Source organism: Corticium candelabrum, chromosome 3, assembly GCF_963422355.1.
Source record: "Corticium candelabrum chromosome 3, ooCorCand1.1, whole genome shotgun sequence".
NCBI lineage: Eukaryota > Metazoa > Porifera > Homoscleromorpha > Homosclerophorida > Plakinidae > Corticium > Corticium candelabrum.
In genome coordinates, this window is record NC_085087.1 from 1,189,670 (window position 1) to 1,210,995 (window position 21,326).

Genomic DNA, 21,326 nt, shown 5'->3' on the forward strand with positions numbered 1-21,326 from the left:
TCCAACTAGTTGTCGTCATTTGACAAGTTTCCAAAAATTTTAGGCCGTCAAAATTTTTAGTCTAGGATGTCATGTTGATATCAATCATGGCGTTTAGTGGTATGCCGCCATTTTGGAGCTTGCACAAGGAGAGGACAAGGTACGAGTCTAGTGCAAGCTTACAGTGCAGTATTCCGTACTTCACAATGGCATGCAACCAAGAGTATCCAACACATTACCACTGATCCAATGGATACGACGTGTTACACTAGGCAGAGCTAAGACATCTTTGTGGAGGCAAAGGGAAGACGATGGTGATAGCTAATTGAATTAGTGATTAAATGCATACCACCTCTCTTTGTCAAAACAAGGTGAGGTTTCAACCAAACTTCCACATATCACATTGCGGAAGTTGTTCGTTTCTTGCTACTAAAATCATATCTACCCTATTTCGACCTACAGGATTTACAATTGCCTCCACTTCCTCATGTCATAAACTTTATGCCTTTATTCTGTTGGAATCCTGAGATGGTTCTCGCACACCCCGTTTCATTATCCGGGACATGAGCAGTTTGTCGACTTATCCTGTTGGCATAATAATTTACTACGCATACATGCCATTATACGACAAATGTCCCAATGCGAGTGTCAACCGCAAAGAGACGCATGTTTCAGTACAGTACAGCTATCCACCTGCATACTGAAAATGCCATTACAAACTAGTCATTTGACAACCTAGACTACAAAAGCTAGTCGTCAGTTGTAAGATTTAACTCGTCAAATGACAACTTGACTACCTATTTTTCGAGCCCTGATATATATATATATAATTTTAGTTGACATCTATGTATAGTTGTAATTGAAGAAATAATATATGATTCTTTCTCTCCCCCTCTTCCCCCCCCTCTCTCTCTATATATATATCCCGTATATGTGATCAATCTGACCGCGTGTTCTACTGTCCAGTTTGCAGCTGCAAGGAGAGAAGAGGAGCACAAGTCAAATCTTGAGGACGCCATTGGCAGCTTTGGCCGCAGTGGCAGTTTGCATAATCTTTTGTGTGGTTAAGGGTCCCCCTTCTTGGAATGAACGCTTTGTTGTGTTTTGGGTGTTTCTCCTTTTGGTTGTGGCTTCTAATTCACTTATTTCTATGCTTTTCTTCTTTGCTTTTATTCGGTTTCGTCAGTTGTCGTTTCTGATTTACCAGTTGGCCCGTTTCTCACGTTGTCAAAAAAAAAGAATTCTGCAATATTCCTTCTAGGCGGCAATGCTTTGTCAACGCTGGTAACACCTGCTGGTGATTCTGCTCGTCATGTTGGTTTGTTTGTTCTTCTCCACTGTCAACTTTCTTCAGGTATGTCGTTGTATTTTTTACCAGTCAGCTTGTCTCTGAGGTCGTCAAGGATTTCTGCATTATCTCAAATTGAGTGGCGGTGCTTTGTCAACGTTGGTGCCAACTGTTGGTGTTTCTTCTCATCATGTACTCTTTCTTCCTTTCTGCTATCAATCTTCTTCAGTTCATGCTTATACAGTCAGCTTGACCCTGATGTCGTCAAGGATTTCTGCATTATCCCTATTGAACGGCGGTGCCTTGTCATTGTTGGTGTCAACTGTTGTTGAATCTTCTCGTCATTTTTTTGGTTTTCCTTTCTACTATCAACCTTCTTCAATTGTGTCTTGTTTCTATTCCATCAGTCAGCCTGTCTCTGAGGTTGTCAAGGATTTCTGCAATATCACTCTTACAGCGGCGGTGCCTTGTCAGCTTTGGTGACACCTGCTTCTGGACATGTTACTGTTTCTCTACCTTTTGACTATCTACATTCCAAATTTTTGTTACTGTTTACACTTTTCCCTTATCTCATCTTAGACATAAGTGGAACTTTAAAATGTGCTACACTCACAAACTGGTTTTTTGGATGCTCTCTGTATGCAGTTTATTGTTCAGTGTTTCGTCCATAGGGTGGTTATAAAGAAGTAAATATATATATATATATATATATATATATATATATATATATATATATATATAATGCCTTGAGAGTTTGAATCGATGGGTCAATTTGGCCTTGTCAGGAAACATGGATAGACGAATAGCACCATGGCTTACAGGAGCCCCACTAACAGCTATATACAAGAAGCAGGAAGGTGGAGGTATTAGGCCAATTGCTGTGGGAGAAACACTTCGCCGGCTGATTAGTCGTGTGTGCTGTTCAGCTGTAAAATCTCAGCTTCCAGATGTTTTCCTGCCATATGGCCAGGTAAGCATTGGCACTCCAGGTGGTCTCGAGGCAGCCGTACATTCACCATCCAGATCTATTGATACATTTGGAGATGATTCCAACTTATGCTGCCTCAAACTGGATATGTCCAATGCTTTCAACTATTGTGACCGTACTACTTTTCTGCGACGTCTTCACAGAGAACTGTCATAAACAAGCTGAAATTAGTTTCGGCATTCAAAAACTCACTTCCTCTACTGGTGTTCAGCAAGATGACCCTCTGGGTCCTTTGCTTTTTTCCTTGATCATTCTAGAGTTAGTTGATGAAATTGGGCCACTAAATGACATCAACTTAAAGTTGTGGTACCTAGACAATGGAAATTTTGTTGGACATCGTTGCAAAGTAACTTCACTCTTAGAGCAGATGAAATCTAAAGGGCCTAAATATGGTCATCAGTTGAATATGTCCAGGTGTGAGATTTCTGGCCTTCTGGAGACCAGCCCTTTCCGAAATATCCGTCAGATGTGGAACAAGTCGTCGACACAAAGAGTGGTGCTGATTTCTGGGCTCTCCTCTCTGGGGATCTGAGGACTTTTTCAATACCAGCCTTTCAACTCGTATTGACAAGATCTGGGAAAGTCAATAACGCCTGCAAGATATGGAAGACCCTCGGGTAGAATTACTTTAACTGAGATCTTGTTTGTCTTTGTGCAAACTAAATCACATACTCAGGACTGTCCCACCTGACAGAGTCCTTGGCCAACTTCAGCCTTTGACATCAATATACGAAAGACTCTGGAATCAATAATTGATTATTCCTTACCAGAAAGCTCATGGCAACAAGCTACACTCTCCATTTGCCTGGGTGGCTTGGGTTTGAGGATAGCTTCTCGATGTCACCCTGCAGGCTATCTTGCCAGTTGTAACTGTTCTCGTCACTTGGCATCTTACCTTCTATCCATGAGCAGCCAGTGGGACATGTCATATTCCAATGAGGGCCAGGTGATTGTGTTTCCAGGGGAGACTACGGCCCAAGATTTCTTGCAGCTTCAGTTACAACTTCTGTTGGACTCTGCGTTATGGTCATCACTCAGAGACTCAGCAAGAATAAGGGATCGAGCTCAACTGAATACCATTTCTGGTCAACACACTGGGGCATGGCTACGGGCAGTACCGAACCCGAACCTTGGCCTGCCATGCCCAAAAGAGAGTTTAGTGTTGCATTACAGATAAGGTTGGGTATCCCAATTTTCCCAAACTCCAAACGCTGCCCTTGTGGTAATACAGTTGATAAGTTTGGGGACCATCTACAGGGATGTAATCAAGGACAAAGCTCTACAACAAAATGTCATGATGCTCTATGCGAAGTGGTGTATAACGCACTACTTACAGATGATTCTCGTTGTCGTAGGAAGGCAAGATGTAGCAGTAGCAACCAAACAAGACCATGAGATGCTTACCATCCCGATTTCGTATGCGGTTTGCCTGCCTACTTTGACTTATCGGTACGAAGCCCTTTACAACCGTCTTTTCTCAATCAAGCGGCAAGTCATCCAGATGCAGCATCTGAAGCTGGAGAGATGGAGAAGGACGAACAACATTACCTAAATGTGTCCAGCACAGGCAGCATTTTTCATCCGCTCGTGGTTGAGACTCTGGGTCTTTGAACAACTTCTAGCCTTCAAGTGCTCAAGATCATAGCACGTAGAGCTTCATTTAAACATAATGTTTCAATTAGCCAATCTGTTTGTCATTTCCATCAGCAACTCTCTTCTAGACTGTGGTGTAGCAATGCTAAAATGATATTAGCTAGATGTAGTTTAGATGGTACGGCAAGTCCCTTGTGGGACCTATAAAAATATAAAAATGTAATTTATATAAAAAAGGAAAAATCTATATAACAGTCAGCAATCAGAGGAGAAGCTGCAGCACGAATGAGAGATGTTCATAATAAAATAAATAAATAAATAATATATATTCTACTTATTATACAAAGACTTCAAACTGCAAATAAAATGCCACAATTCTTTATATGAGATTCAGTTTCTTGCTTTATCAGCTGACAATCTTAACTGCCAACGGGAACAGTGTGTTGCAGTAAAATCATTATGTCAAGGCCTGGTAATGTGCTAAACAGTTTCATCTTGAACAAAGTCTCAGTGTATTCTGACACAACAGTACAAAATTCTCTACAACCTAGCTCAGTTAGCGGTAGTGTTTCTATCCTCCTGTTTTAGAGTCTCTGGGTTTGTCGTCAGCTCATAGCCTCAATATCTTAAAGATAATTACCAGAAAACTGACATTTTATTACAATACTAATATTAGTCAATCCGTAGAGTATTTGCATCAGCAATTTTCTTGTAGTTTGTGGGAGTACACAATGCCATGCTGATTTTACATAGATTGTCTTTAAATGTTAGTGACAGCTTCACCTCACCTGACATTTAGTGTTGGGCAGGTGTTATATAGGCTAGAAAAAGATGGGCAAAAAGACTAAAAACCTACAAAACTTGATAAAGTTAATAAAGTTTTAATGAAGGCAAACAGACATGAACCATGAAGAGAAAGCATTAAATATCATAATCGTACTTGCTTAAATGTTTGCTTTGATAACTCATTGCGCCTTTCTACTTGCTGTGTTCTTTCCACCTTCGCATGTAAGCCGTAAACGTCATCAACAGAGTCTTTTATTGTAGTCAATAGCTATGTTGTCCAAGACAACACAAAACAGTTAAGTCAAAGGTATCTAACTATTACTTTCACTACAAATGCCGCATAGAAAATACCTGTGTAGCCTGTTTGTGTAACTCAGCTTCACATTCAGCATGTGCTTTAACGAGGAATTGTTGCTTCTGACATTCCTCGTTGGTTTTTCTTAACTCCTAAAAAACACAAAAATTTAGTTCACATGTTTAACTGGGGTCTAGGTCACTTAGTCGTCAAAATTCAGTTGTGGGACAGTTAGTTGCGGAAATTTAGTCGCCAGTATACTTAAGCCCGGTTCACAATACCACACTGATGCCGACATTGACACTGATGCTGGTGCTGGAATAGAAATCCTATTCCAGCGTCAGAGTCAACATCAATGGATGCCACCTGCATCAAGGCGTGTCTTTGATGTTGACGCTCAGCTGAGTGTCAGCATTAATACTGTGAACCAGGCTTAGTCGCCATCTATTAGTCACCAGGTGCTTACATTTACCATAATTGCAAAGGAAGCAATTGTCTAACACACAAAGACATAAGTGTCAAGAAGTAAGTAATTAAAACACAACACTTGTCAAATTGTGTCTTCATCAAATACATACCAGTCAGCTGTTATCTAAGTTTTCAAAGACATACCTGTCAACGCTTACACATAAGGCAAGGAGTGTATTTATGCCTCCATTGCTGTTGGTTGTGTCATTTCTGCACGTCTATTTGTGATAATGGCAACCATTCCAGAAACCATGGTAAACTCTATAGATAGCACAAAATTGTGCCATAACGGTTTCGTGTACATGTATGGTTTCGACAAGTTCTCATCTGACCGCAGCTTCTGATTGATGGTGTGATATGCACACAATTTGATACTGTAATTTTAATGTTTTAGTAGTCTTTGAAGACATAAGTGTTGACACTAATCACTCTATATCATGCATTTGATGACATAAATTTGACAAGTATGTATAGACACGTTGTTCAATTACCTGGCGACTAAGTGTACTGGCAACTAAGTGTCCCGGCAACTAACTGTCCTGCACCCGTTTAACTGATGGCAAAAATCTTAGATATAGTTATAACATTTATGTGAATCATACACTCTACCTGTTTTGTTTCTAATTCCCTGAAAGAAACCTTGTCCAATTCCTCCTGTGTTTCCTGTCGAAGTAGCTTTTCCTGAGACAGTTGCTCAGTTGTCGCTTCAAATAACTGCATCATCTAAACACAAATTCAACACCTGCACTTTCAACCAAACTTGTGGCCTTATTTCAGAAATTCTAAAATAACCTTTACACTAAACTTGATAAGAATTATTTGATGCGACTTTATCTTTTACTTAAAATTTACAATTTCAGCTATGGCTTATAAGAAACAAAACTTTGTAAAATTTCCAAGACTTGGTGAGTGAACTGACTTTTGGTCTCTGGGCCATGATTGCCATGCTTTAGGAATGTGCCATGCCCTTAATGCCATCCAATCACCAAGCAGTTTTTGTGATTTCTCATACATAGCAACCCGACACAATGGATAAACCACCAATCAGCTCCTCAAAATGTTTATGAGGAAGCATTTTATCAGAACAGTGTAATTCATGTTTGTGATTCCCAAGTCTTGTTGGAAATAAACAACAGAATTTACTGTCTGATACTGATAATGTGAAGTTAATCGCTCTTGCAGCTGATAACATTTATACAGAAACCTAATATTGCATAACTACTTTAGTATCTATGGCTACACTTAACAAACACCACAAATAGGTTATATAATACTGCAGTTTCTAGCCAAACACAACAATAATTATCTACAAACACAGTTGCAACTCTCTAGCTCAATATCTTGTCTACGAAAGTTAGCTAAAGTTGACAGTCCAGTTTGAGAAATGACTTCCTAACTTACTAGGTACAGTACCGGCAATAAGTAAGCTGACAGTGATACGATAGGATATCATACCATACGATTAGAGATGCCATGTAGGATAGGATAAGATAAAAGATGATACCATACAATTAAGATAAGATACCATCCATACAATATATGATACCCAATATGATATACGATACGCTATGATACCATATGCAATACGATACGATACGCTAGGATACCATACGCTAAGATACAATACAATACCATACGCATATGATAAAAATGTTAGGTTTCTTATTGCTGGTACTGTAAGTCACATCCATGTGCAACAAAAGACTAGTTTGAATCTGGTGCGAATCAAATGGTCCAATAAGGTGATCAAGTTTTGATATGTTATAAATCAATTATAACATAGGTACTGTAGGTTGGAATGTTGGTGTGTTATAAGACCTCAGCTATGAGGGCTTAGCACCGCCATAAACCTTGCCTGTGGCTTGGTCAATTACGTCGGTGATAAGCGATCACTGCCTCTGGTCTTATGACAAGCCAACATCCATACCACCCATGTTATAACTATTAAATTTAGGCTATACTTGATATCTCAAATGCAGCAGAGGTACATCAAGTAGTTACATTTAAAGAGAGAGTCTTGTTTCAGCATCATGCCTGCACAACATTCTACTTTGCAGCGTATGCATAAAAATAAAACTTAATTCATTAAAGTAATGGGGTATAGGCACTGATCAATTAATAATTAATATATTTATTCAGCTTCTTCATGAAGCAGTAAGAATAAAATCAAGACATCAAACTTCTCTTGATAGAAGAAAGCATATCAAAATATTACAAAACTCAACTAAAAGCACATCCAGAAATTTAATTAAAGGTAAAACAAACATTACTTCATGCCCATCAACAGTGTCAAAGGCCGGCAAAAACAACTAAGATATTCTCTAAACAAGCATAAACAAATAATCTCCAAAGATTCAAAACTGACTGCCAAGGGATGTTCTGCAAACCAACAGACGGCAGACATCTACCAAAACAATTTCAGTCCAGTCTCCAGCTACTGGCAAACAGTGGCAAATGAACCTCTCAAAATCCTGCAAGATCGCTTTTCAGACCTATTGTTGATTGACCCTGCAGCTTCATAGCATGAAGCAATGATAACTGACAGACAATGAAAACATGATGATTTACATTCAATGCGATCTGTACCTACTTCTGCAGAAGCCCAGCTAAAAGGTTCTAACGTCTGGTACACAGGAGATTTGAGATGGATAAATCTCCACTAGATGGCTGCAATTTGTGTGAGGCAATGTGTCTCATCTGTAATGGCATCTATGCATAGTTCACAAAGCTTGTAGTATTTTTGCCAAGCATCAACAAATCCAGTACTGAGATTTCGAATAAACAGGACAAGTCCAGATTGATAGATAATCTTCTGAGAAACTCCATTTGCTCTCTGCTGGAAAAGAGCTTGCTTGTTTTACATAATAACAAAAAGATAAATAAATAAATAACAATATATTATAAAATAAATAAATAATAAAATAAATAAATAAATAATATATCACTTAATAATAATCAATCAATCAATCAAGAAGACCGTCTTTGCTGCTGAACTCATGATTAGCACAATGCTCTGCTTTTTGTTCCCAGTAAGTTCATCTGGCCAGTCTCTTCACATTGAGGACAACAACCAACCTCAACGTACGACTGGCAGCCATATTGCATGCGCCGTAGTATATAGCCTCGGACTCCATGATCTTTGCCATGTGACATGTGTAATAGGCCAATCAACGATTTGGGCGCCAAAGTCAGTACTGCAGCAGTCCTTCTGTGAAAAGCTCAGGCTGTGCAGGACTACAGTACTTGTCGGTCTTTGTGAAGTGAAATAGTACGTCCGATGCTAACTGCTGCCTTAAATTTGCTACTGCTGCCTTCTCGCATGTGTGTACATGTTCATGAACGCAGCAACAATGTACATCAAGAAGGCAGAGCAACATCAGCCACTTCAAGAATTAGCAGCTCAGAGCGTTATCAGTCCCAGCTCAAGGACTTTGATGAAGAAGTGATACTCTGTTCATGTTCAAACCCTGCTAGAGGGACAGTCTTCTAGCATCCCATGAAACTTTGTTCAGCTCTGGAAACTGCAAGTTCTCCTAGAAAGGATTTGTCATCCAGCTGCCCCGTCCATGTCAAATCAATTCCGCTGTCTGAGAACCAAGTCAAAGATCTCACTAGATTGCTCCAGCAGAACTCTTTGGCAGAGAATAGAAGGCTGATGCAACGCTAAAGGTGCGTCGATCAAATTCTAGACAAGTAATCATGCAGTGTTTAGCCTCACACCAAACTCATTAGGAGCCGCGCCATCATGGCAATGCCCCAGATGTCACTTCATTCAGTACAGGCTTTCAGTGGTTCTGGTGCGAGTACAATGTATCCAGTCTACAACAACACATGCTGACATACTGCTGACACCTTTGCTGCTATAACCCTAAGCAAAGTTACAATTCTATCTCAAATGTTATTCTTTACTACCAGTCTGTGTCATACACATGTCACTAAAACCTTGTTATAAATATTAGCTTATTATAATTTTTCCTATATTCATAATTTCTATTTGTTGTGGCCTGTGTTTCACTTCACAACTCCTGCTTTACTTGCAGAGGCAATTCAACGTTATTTCAAGACTTTGCAATTGAGAAGCAATTGAGAAGCAATAGAGAATACAGGCAAACTGTGCTGACTCAGACTGCATCTGACTTGCAAAGGACAAGAAGGAGGCAGGGACTACACAATGTAAGTTGGTGTGTAGTGCATTGCATGCTGGTTGCGCGCGCGCGCGCGCGCGCGTGTGTGTGTGTGTGTGTGTGTGTGTGTGTCTCAATTGGTTAGAGAGTGCGTTTGGAGAATGGAAACATCTGGGACCTTGCAGGTTGCAACCTCAAGTCACAGTGATGGCGAGCTATGGCATAATTTCCTTGGGCAAGAAACTTATGCACACTTGCTTCTCTCGAATCAGGAGTATAAATGAGTACCTGGTCTTTGACTGGGGTAGCAATGGCCTCCAACTGTGACAAAGTCCATCAGCCACTGGGGTCCAGATGGAACTTCGGATGCCCACACGACAGTTGGCATCGCAGTCGGTGGTCCTGCGAGAAGCTGGTCAGGCTCCAGGAGATTGCTTAGCATGGCCCATAGCTCCTACTTAGTGCACAGGAACCCAGCCATCTGGCTGGAGGGCTTGACTGTTTAACGGCAGCTCCTCATCCATTTGCCATTTGTTTGTGTACATTCAAGATTGCTTGTTTTAGTAACTTTACAGTTGAAAATTAGCTACCATGTTGTCGACAATTCTAAGTGAAGAATAGAAGACGAATTACAATAAAATGATGTCTCTGGAGGTGATGTCTTTGGAGCGATTAGAGTGCAGCAACTGATTTCGATGGAGGTGAAGAAGATCACAGAAACGCCATCAACAAGAGAACGTCCGATCTGTCACCTCAGTATACCTGAATGAGCCCTGCAGGACTTCTGTTGAAACATGTGTAATGTGTTTCAGAGTTGCTATGTATACCTAGCCATATTGAAATTAGATAATACTGGAACTGTGGTTATTCAACAATATATTAATAGATGCAGAGCTTTATCTACAGTTGAATTGCTTTGTACTGAAATAAATTTAAAGAACCTGCAGCTGCATGCCATTGGTATTTAAAATCGGTATCCACATTTCGACCATATACAGATTAATGATAAATATGACCAAACTTAGTATTTAAGCAGTACAAAATGTGAGACTAAATATGAGCCTAAAACCGGTATTCAAGATATTTAGACAAGTCTAAATGCAATCCTAATATCGTATTTGGATGTGGCTAAATATGACTGAATATGACTGAATATGGTATTCGGTACACATGTAGAATACATCTAGACCAGTCTAAATCCAATGTTTCATGCAGTGTACCATATTGAATATAGCAACAGGCAGCGGGTCACCTTGAAATACCCTGACGTCATGGTGAAAATCTTGACTAAACTAGGAATTTGCTGAAAACCACCGCACGCAGACCCCTATACAAATATGTCACCATCCGTGTAAGTGCATGTCATAGTAATAGTGAAGCAAAGCAAAATGGATTAAGTTGTGATCTACACTTCCAAACACATGACATAGATCAAGCCATAACAAATGACTGAACATTGGTGAGACTTGGCATCTTTTCTTGTGAATACTCATGCTCCCAAAACTACTCACATGATCGAAAAAGCCATTCTTAATTGAAGTTGACGTATGTATGCCCATTGCTAATGAGATAGTCCAACAATAGTCCTTTAGAATAGAAGTAAACACTTTTACCCAAGAACAGAAGTCAATGCTACTGAACAAAAAATGACAGATCTGAAGGAACACTTTTGCCTGGTTTAGGAATCAACTTATGACAGCTCTCTTCCACATGTGAGATACTTGACCACAAGTAATACAACATCTTTCCATCTCATTATTGAACTGGGTAAAAACGACATTAGGCCTTTAAACTACCATTTAGCATACAGCACCGGCAATAAGTAAGCTGACAGCGATACGCATACAATACGATACCATACGATAGAATACCATATGATACAATAAAAGATACCATGTACAGTACCGGCAATAAGTAACCTAACATTTTTATCGTATGCATATCGTATTGTAATGCGTATCATAGCATATCGTATCTTATCTTAATTGTATCATATCATCTTTTATCTTATTGTATCGTACATGGTATCTTTTATCGTATCGTATCGTATTATATCTTTTTTCGTATGGTATTGTATCGTATGCGTATCGCTGTCAGCTTACTTATTGCCAGTACTGTAGGATACGATACGATAAAGGATCATGCCATACAATTAAGATAAGATACCATACCATATGATATATGATATGATATACAATGCCTACGATACGATACGCAATACCATACGATAAGCAATACGATACGATACGCAATAAATACGATACAATACGCATACAATAAAAATGTTAGGTTACTTATTGCCGGTACTGTAACTTGTTTAGATGTACTGTACTTCCGAATCTATTTTAGTACAACTTTGATCCAGACTAAAGTTGTGCGCTCTCTGGTATGAAAGTTTGAGGCTACACATACTGTAGCTACAGTACCGGCAATAAGTAACCTAACATTTTTATCGTATGCGTATCGTATCGTATCGTATCGTATCGTATCGTATCGTATCGTATCGTATCGTATTGCGTATGGTATCGTATTGCGTATCGTATCGTATTGCGTATCATAGCGTATCGTATATCGTATTGCGTATCATATATCGTACCATCTGGTATCTTATCTTAATTGTATCATATATCATATTGCGTATCGTATATCCTATGGATGGTATCTTATCTTAATTGTATGGTATCATCTTTTACCTTATCCTATCCTACATGGTATCTTTTATCATATCGTATGATATCCTATCCTATGGTATCCTATCGTATCGTATCCTATCCTATCGTATCGTATCATATCGTATCGTATCGTATCGTATCCTATCGTATCGTATCCTATCGTATCGTATCGTATCGTATCGTATCGTATCCTATCGTATCGTATCGTATCCTATCGTATCGTATCGTATCGTATCGTATCGCTGTCAGCTTACTTATTGCCGGTACTGTATTATGTTAGAACCTCAAACAGCTTGGGTTTGCTTGTTTGTGCAAGTCATATTGACTGCTCTCATTAATTAATTTTCTACTACTGTAATTCCAGAAATTATAGTACATGTGCTCATAAATTTTAGTACCTCTGCCCATGAAGTAGTTTGTACACATGTTATATTAGTGCAGGACATCGGTACTGTACTGTAGCCAAATTCAAGTGCATCTATCTATAAATTTTAGTATTCATGTTATTTTAGTACAACCATGTATCTATACGAAAATAACTAAAATTTCATAAGTACGAAAATTTCTGGATTTACAGTATTATTTTCATAACTTCACTTGATCAGAACAGACATTGTCTGCACATCATTTGTTTAATAGGAATATGCCCGATGTGGGATTGCCGCATTCTGCTCTGAAACGGAAAACTGACTGCTTTTTGTAAACTTGAATGGCAGATGTCAACACCAGATAAGCCCAAAACAATTGTGTCAGAGCAAAATTATAATCACAATAAATGCACACACACACACAAAGCAAAGTTACACAAATGCACAGGCACAAGCACACAAATGCACACGCACAAGAACACAAATGCACATTCACACAAATAGTGGACACATGCACCATACACAGACACACACACAGACACACACAGACACACAGACACAGACACAGACACACACACAGACACACACACACACACACACACACACACACACACACACACACACACACACACACACCAAGTGACTAATGGCTTGGCTATTTCTTCTAACCAACACACATCAGCTGAATCAAACAAGCAATTTAGTGCTACCACACATTGCACTCTCAAACATGGTATGGTGACTAGATATTATTTAAGACCACCGCAACATGCAGCAATAAAACTGTGCTTCTTGGATCTTCTTTAAGTCATGGTTTTCTGTCTAAATACTATAGCCATGTTGATATTCAAGCATGCACCTCTGGTGCTATAAACCTTACAGACTGATCTCATCAAACATATCATGTAATGATTAGTCTTCTTCATTCGAGAAGAAATCAACTGCTTAAATTAAAGGGGAACTCTCATAAAATACTAAAACTTGCCTAGTATCAAGGCCTAGTATCTTCCTGCAGAAAGCTTACAGTCTAGCCAGCCACAAAAGCAGAGAATGGGCAACAAGTTGTTCAGATGAATCCTGTATGTACTCTCTGTCCTCGTTTGAAAGTAACTACTTAAGTTTAACCATACCAAGTGCTCTTATTGCACCCAAAATACAGCAAGACATGATCTATGAACTGATCTAAGAAGGGTCTCCTTTTGAGGCTTCATGGTTGTATTGACACAGTCGATACTTGCATTATAAGTTTGGGGTACGAGATTGCTTTAGTCAATAAATCACAACTTGCCACCATATGTCTCACAATCTTTACCTTGAAAATTGCACAGGTGTCGATCTTCCTTGCTAACAAGCAATCAGAGTTACTCTGACAACACATACGAGTACTTAACACGCCTACACAGGTAATCTCAACGATTATCTCTCAGTTATAGTAAATGATTGCAAAGGGTTGTGTCATGAAGTGACAGATTTCATCTGAGAGATGGTTGATTTGGTGAGAGTTCTCCTTTAAAGGGGCTGTCCCATAGAAAAAGAAACTTGGCTTTAAAAATAGGTCTTGATGAGATAATCCAATGACGTTAGTTACACGTCCTAATTTGCCTCTGTTGTTGAACTAAAAATAATTGCTTTTCAAGGACTTTGAAACCCCGATTTCAAAGTCGACAACAAGGAATGTCTTTCACATAATGCAATGGGAAAAGTTTACTGGTAAGTTGTAATTATGTATCCACTCCAACTCGGGCTTCTAGGCAGAACCAGCAGCGTTGACTAGAAACTGTAGTCATGATTCATGCACGATCTCTTCTAGACAGCAGAATCTACACTCTTGTGCATTCTACCTACTCGCTACACAAACATAACAATGAAAGAGAATGTTCACAAGTTATTTACGCAAGCTAACGTACGTCTTTTAGTTTGTAGTTGTGTTCTTCCGCTTGCAATACATCCTACGTATACTGTAGTAGTTCATTGAGTTGGGTGCATGGGGTGGGCATTTCCCGAACAAAGAGCGATAGCATAGCAACTGGTCTCATCTGACAAATTGTGGCATTCTGCTGATGCCTGCAAGTAGAGATGGAGCTCTCAACCTTTATGTATGAGCCAGAAAGAGAAATCAGCAAGTCTGACTCTAGTGACGTAGTCAAGAATACAAACGAATGTCTAGCACACTTTCCACATGTACCACTAAACGCTTCTCATTAGTTTGAGCGGAAACACACCTTTTGTTGACTTTGAAATCAGTGACGTCATTTATTGCAGAAAGCAATGATTTTTTGTTCAACAACGAAAGCAAATATAGACGTAAAACTAACACCATTCAAATTCTCTTGTTAAAATCTATTTCTAAAGTCCTGGTTATTTTTCCATGGGACGTCCTCCCCCTTTAACATATACAGTAAGACTACTAGGTATATATATATATATATATATATATATATATATATATATATATATGCCTCATATGGAACCATCTATAAAACATTATACACTTTTCACACAAGCTCCGTTCCAAACTGAGCCAATATGATTCAAGCCAATACGATTCGAGCCAGCCTGCACCAGAAAACCATGCCAGGCCCCATTCACATGATGTTCAGAAATCAAGCCAGCTCAGTTAGTGGCTGTGTGTCTTGGTACTCACTCTGGGTACATAAACCCATGTGTACAGCAGAAACACATGTGCTGCCTTTCCTTGATCATACAAGCTGTCCACATTGTTTCTTGATAAAATCACAAAAATGCAGAAATACATATGGTGTTGAGAAGAAGCACAAATCAACAAGATACATGTTTCTTTCTATAACCACACCAATAAGTTATAAAATAGGGATGTGTGAACAGAAGCAGCCCAACTGGCCTACATTTACATAATGATATGAAACAGAGCTACCCAGGCTAGCTCGGCAAGTTTTGTATGGCCAGTCCAGCACAGTTCAGCACAGTTCAGCCCATGTTCACATTATGACAAGAAAGCAAGCTGACCCAAGCCAGCACAGGCCAACCCAGTTACAAGAGCTCAAGTGAAAGGGGTATTAGACATACTATTAGTAGTAGAAAAAATATGCAAAACATGTGCCATCTATTGCTCTTCCTACCAAATTAGATTCTGTACATTAAAACTAAATAGTTAGCAGAAAACTAAAAACATTCATTTGATGTAAAATAACATAAATGCTATCTGTGCTTTACCTACAATCATAAATTTCATTAGGGGTCGTTCAAAATTATCAACAATATCACGAGCATACTATGTGCACACTGAAGCACCCTCCTCTCCTCAAAGCGTACGCAATATCATCGATGCACAATTCAATAGCTGACCATAATTCCATCTATTAGAGTGTTGATGTGTGGTCTTCAATGCTTCTGCATTGATAAAGTTCTTCTATTCCAGTTGATCCGCTCAACTGATGTCAGCTCGAGGTTTCCGGTCATTCAAGTAGACAGAGACAAAACCATTGAGAAATTCGTGGTAGAGACGGCTGGGCCCTTTATGGACGGCTGATGTTGTTCTAGAACAAAACCGGAGTAGGCTGCCGTGACTGTACATGTAAATTCTATACATACTGGTGACTGGCACGGGAACAATGCATCTTTGTACGCTCGTGAAATTGTCAATAATTTTAAGCAACCCTTAAACAATTACAGTTGCAACAAACCTCAGCTTTTCCCTCCACTAGTGCCTTTATCCTCTCTTCAAATTCACAAATGTCACTACTTTGATCTTTCATTTTCTTTTCCATAGCACTAAAAAATTTAAAGTAAACATAAAGATTGCCATTGATAAAAATTTATATATTAGTTATGACATGGGAAGAAGGGATTATGGGATATATTGACTTGCTTGCTTGTGGGCTTTTCCAAAATTAATTAGTCGAGACCAATTAGTGAGGGAAAGCTCAAGGCTACATAAGTCAATGATATCCCATAATCCTGCCCTTCCATGTAATAAGTGGTCGTAGTGTGATGGAAACATTCTTATTATAGGTTAGAATTAAAGTGATGGTAAACAATGCAGCAGTGGTAATACAATCTTGTTGTTGGATCAATCTAGTAGCAACTACACAATTTAGTTACTGGGCATAGAAAACACTCCTGAATAATTCGTTACCTGATGCATGACCCAAACGTCTTATCTAATTAGCTAAAGACCCGGATATAATCAACATGCACACACGCACACATGCGCGCGCACACACACACAGCTCTCTTCATATAGCTTGTGCAAAAGCAAAACAGTAACTGTTCATCATGAAGATGAAAGTGTGGAAGTAACAAATTGGGAAAGGTGGGCATAAGAGTGTAACATGACACCACATCCAAGCTAATTGAATGCAAAATCATGTTGTAGGAGAGCCTAAAGTACATGTATACAGAAATTCGGAGTCATGCACGCTGTCGTCACATGCTTTCACGTTATGATGCATGATGCATGCAGCTTGCAGTTTATCATTTAGCTACGAGAATCAATAGCCATGTAACGTGCCTTCTTAGTAGTAGATAATATGACTGTGGTAAGAAGATAGCCAGATGGTTTGATTGCCACTGTAATAGCAACAGATGTTTCATTCATGACTCATTTCTGTCCGCTAGTAAAGAGGGGGTACAGACAAACAGGGAAATGGACTGTCTCTCGTGGCATGTGCATGGGGATCGTATGTGTCAAAATTCGAAGTCACACCATGGTCACATCGTCGTGAGGTTTCACTTGGGGGTCAACTCCTCGAGAGGGGACCGTCTAAATACCGAAGCGAGTGTTTGCATTGTGGTGTGGAACGCAGTCTTCAAGCACGGTTTCGTGGCGATCAGCCCGGCAGTCTGGCGTGATTGATGTTACAAGCAGGCAGACAGATCAGACTTTTATACATATAGAGATAACATATAATATATATAATATATAAAATATACAACATATAATTATATATACATGCATACATGTAATTATATATGCATAATATATTCATAATGTATCAATACACATAAAGAGATAAAGAGCTGTTGTCACTGCTCTATGGACTTCATGGATGCAGCATCACACTACATGTACCTCTTTGAGCCCTAGCAACCACATTAGTAGGTGCCATTTGGGGCATAGAACCCACGGCACTGACTTACTGGGATAGCAACTGTTTATTGTTTTAAGTAACTTGAGTTAATTTGAACACCTTGGCACTCTTTTCACTGTCTGCATACATGATTATACTAATGCAATAAACACAAACACTTAGCTGTGATCTTTAGCAAAGAGTTATTGTCATATACAATGACGTGCTGGCAAAATATTTGTCCCAATCTTCCAAGTCAAATACATGTTCCGAATTTTCACTGCCTGGTTTAGCTAAAGCGCTTCCATTGGCCTCACACATTTCAGTTTTTCTACTCTGCCTACGCAGTTTGTCTCTACACCGACACCTAATGGCACTGCTTGCATCCCACTGTAAAAGCGGAGGTTCATCTACGCAAATGTGAACTAAATTCTCAAGACTATCTTCTCCCAGACTGCAGCAACAGTCACTCTTGATCAGGTTGAGCCTTGAAAAGATTCTTTCGACACTGCCGTTAGCAACAGGAAGTGTAAAAGAAGTCAAACAAGAGCTAAGATGTTTGTCCACTTTCGAGCATCTGCAAAATTGAAAATCTTTCACCAAATAGTTTGATAATTATCTTCGACAAGACTAAGATAGTTCTGCCATAGTCACGTAACGCATGCCATTCATCAACAAGAACTGGGATGTCAACGCCTGCGTGTTCTAAGGGTGCTTTGAAATGATGAAGTAAGTTCTGAACAGCAGAGTCTCCATGATCTTCCTTCTCTGTCTTTTCCAAGCCATGGGTTGCCAAAACTGTAGCTGCTTTGTTTAGCAAATCTAAATGCTGGCTTTTCGCACAATCCTTTAGGCAATGAAGAATAGAAGTCAAAAGAATGTTTTTGTGACTTTAAATATTCTACACTTCTATTGTACTTTGTAATCTTACACCTTGATACGTTGTCTCAGCTGCCGCATGGTGCAACCTGGTTAGTACTTTCTTTACAGTGGGTAATTTCTGCAAAGTCAATGGTCTTGAGCTCATCAATGGACTTTGCAGCTTTGACCATGGAACTGATTGCTGTGATTGTGCATATGTCATCGTTTTGCAATGCCCTGCAAAGTGTGGCGCATGGTCTAAGGAGATCATGAATCATTGCACAGCCAATCAAAACTTTGCTGTCTCTCCATTTTCTTGTGTATCCTAAGAATTTCTGTCTATCAGTGCCCTTGATCATCTTATTCTCAGCCAAGGTAATGACATGCCCAGATGCATCGTAGCGTTCTACTAGCCTAGTCATGGCAGCCACTGTGTGGCTAATAAATCGAGTACCACAAGATCGAATAGGTCTACAGCCACCTCTGCTAGGAAACTCAGCTTGGTCAAAACTAGCTGACAATGTCTGGGCAATGTCAGTCAGCTCCCGGCACTTTTTGGAGATTTTTCGTAAAGGTAGTAGAGGCGTAGCATGAGTCATTGAGGTCTTTGAACATTTGGTTTGCCTTTAGAGAATCCTTCAGAGCAAGTTCTAATCTATGTGAAAAGCACCAAAACATAACTACCCATGGAACGTCCGCTTCTAAAAGTCCTCTCAAGTCTCCCTGTGCAAGATTGGCACTTGCACCATCACAACCAAAGGCGACTAACTTTTTCCTCCATTCTTTTATTTCAACGCGCGTAAAAGATTGTTTGAGACAGTGACACAAGTCTAGTCCTGTCGCTTGCTCTGGCTGGCAGACTGCAAGAACTTTTGTTTGTACATGAACTTTTCTGTCAGAAAAAGTAGAGTTAGCCTTGAAAAACATGCTAGAAGTACCCCTTTTCTATGTTTCGCTGGTCAGTACTGCCGTCAATTTGAACACTAAAAAAGAGACTTGTTTAATGCAGTTCTTAGGTCTTCGTGTAGAGATATGGAAATGTATTTGACAAACATGGCGCAAGCTTTGTCATGTCTGTAGTCCCTTCCCAGATCAACAAGTCACACAACGCTGGCATACTTGCTAATGACAAATTCTGTTTGGCAATAAAGTAAGCAACATCACACTTACGTCGAATCTTAGATTCAGTTGCAATGTCCAAAGTGGTAAGAGATTTTACAATCGGAGAATACTCTGTCACATGCTGTGACTGTATTTGTCTGAGAAGAATCATGGCTCTGCGATGCATATACGACTCTGTATGCTCTTTGAAAGAGAAAGATCAAAGGTTAGTTGAACCTCAAATAAAACTACGAGTAAAACTTCTACAGCCAATCAATTTCTCTTCAAATGTGCCATTACTGTCAAAATGCAAGCATTGAGTTGTGTTCATAAATCTGTCATGATCAGAGATCCACTTGTATTTACAGTGTTCACTGTAACTCTTTGCTTTTTAGTGCATGGTACTGTTTGCAACAATTTTTGCATAACTTCGAGTTTCATTCCCCTGCTTTGTCAGTGCCATCTCTAGCATCATCACGGGAAGGGTTTGGTGGTAACAGCCGTCTTTGGTCAATTCTAGCAAGGATTACAACAATCATCAGCTCAGGAATCAGGTACAGTATGTTTACTGCACGGCAAAAATGAAAACAAAGATCCCTGTTTATGTTTCTTTAGTGGCGGTTGACCAGATGACTTTGACAACATATCTTGAAGGTGCTTTGATTGGGGTTTACACCTGTCAACACTAACATCATCACTAGCATCACTGGCCATGGTGACAGTGGCCATGCTTGAAGGAGAAAAACTAAGTTTCACTAATGGTACAGAATGGTTTGGCTGAGGATTTCTATGATGCAGCAGGTTATTTCCACTACACGACCACATAATGTGACATTCAGATTGTGAAGCCATGGATCCTGAATCTAATGCCATGGTGCCTTCTGATAGCTGGGGAGAAAATGTTGTATTCATGTATGCTTGGCGGGCAAGAGTAAATTTCAAGGGGTATACAGAAATAAGGTTCCGGCCCAAAACACTGGCTAGAGCTGCCATTTCTGACATTCCTAACCATTCATCCATTGTGTACCAGACAGCACTTTCACACCTCAGTCCATGCACAATTGCTCCTCTAGGAGATAGCTTTTCTTGAAGGCATTGTGAGAATACATCACAGCCCCTTTGCCCAATGCTTGCATTAGCAAGGGGTTTACAGACAGTGATAAGGAATCTACTTCCGTTATACTGGTAGATCTGTGCAGAAACTGATCAGCATAATACTCTGCGTTTTCATCCATTTCCTTCATCGTCAGAGTTCTTAAAATTGTATGTTGGTTCTCTTCTCCAAATGCGAAACGCTTGCTGACCGAAAGAGTCAATTCCCATCACCATTCACCGTTACTGGTAGGTAACCAGACTGTGCTTCTTCCGGCAGAATTGCTGCTGCAACGTTGTCCACTCTGAAGGAACGTAAATCAATTGTTGGAAACCCAAACGCAGCCATCAGAAAACAAAAGACACATAAATTAGGAAGCTAGACTAATTGATTTGTGATAGCCTATGACACCTATCATCAGTATGTGAAACTATGCTAAAGCCTGCTAATCGCATAAAAAGAGACGAGATTGCATAGTAGTTGCAAGACTACACTCCACGAATGGCTGGCCAAAGGACTGGGATGGCTGCCTTAACTAGACACATTCAAGACCTGCAACAACTGTCAGAAAAATAAATTCAACCTAATTAACAAAACGCTTAAAAAGGGTAATATCAGCTGTTTGTTATTGTAAAACACCTAAAGACTTAAACGTGTTACCT

General features: G+C 39.6%; 1 protein-coding gene and 1 long non-coding RNA gene across 2 annotated transcripts in view; both read right to left on the reverse strand.

Annotated features, from left to right (window-relative positions):
• Positions 1-4,788: 4,788 nt before the first annotated feature.
• Positions 4,789-6,122, reverse strand: LOC134176639 (uncharacterized). The gene is made up of 3 exons (XR_009969312.1): positions 6,007-6,122; positions 4,986-5,081; positions 4,789-4,902 (listed from the first exon to the last, which is right to left on the reverse strand). It is a non-coding gene; the product is annotated as an uncharacterized LOC134176639 (long non-coding RNA).
• An 8,923-nt stretch (positions 6,123-15,045) lies between these two features.
• The window catches only part of LOC134177037 (kinesin-like protein KIF11), a 29,616-nt gene continuing 23,335 nt past the window's right edge, over positions 15,046-21,326 (reverse strand). The window contains exons 11-13 of the mRNA XM_062643738.1: positions 16,224-16,311; positions 15,206-15,361; positions 15,046-15,117 (exon numbers count right to left, since the gene is read on the reverse strand). Of these exons, the coding sequence (XP_062499722.1) occupies positions 15,046-15,117; positions 15,206-15,361; positions 16,224-16,311 (316 nt within the window). The remainder of the gene's footprint in view (positions 15,118-15,205; positions 15,362-16,223; positions 16,312-21,326) is intronic.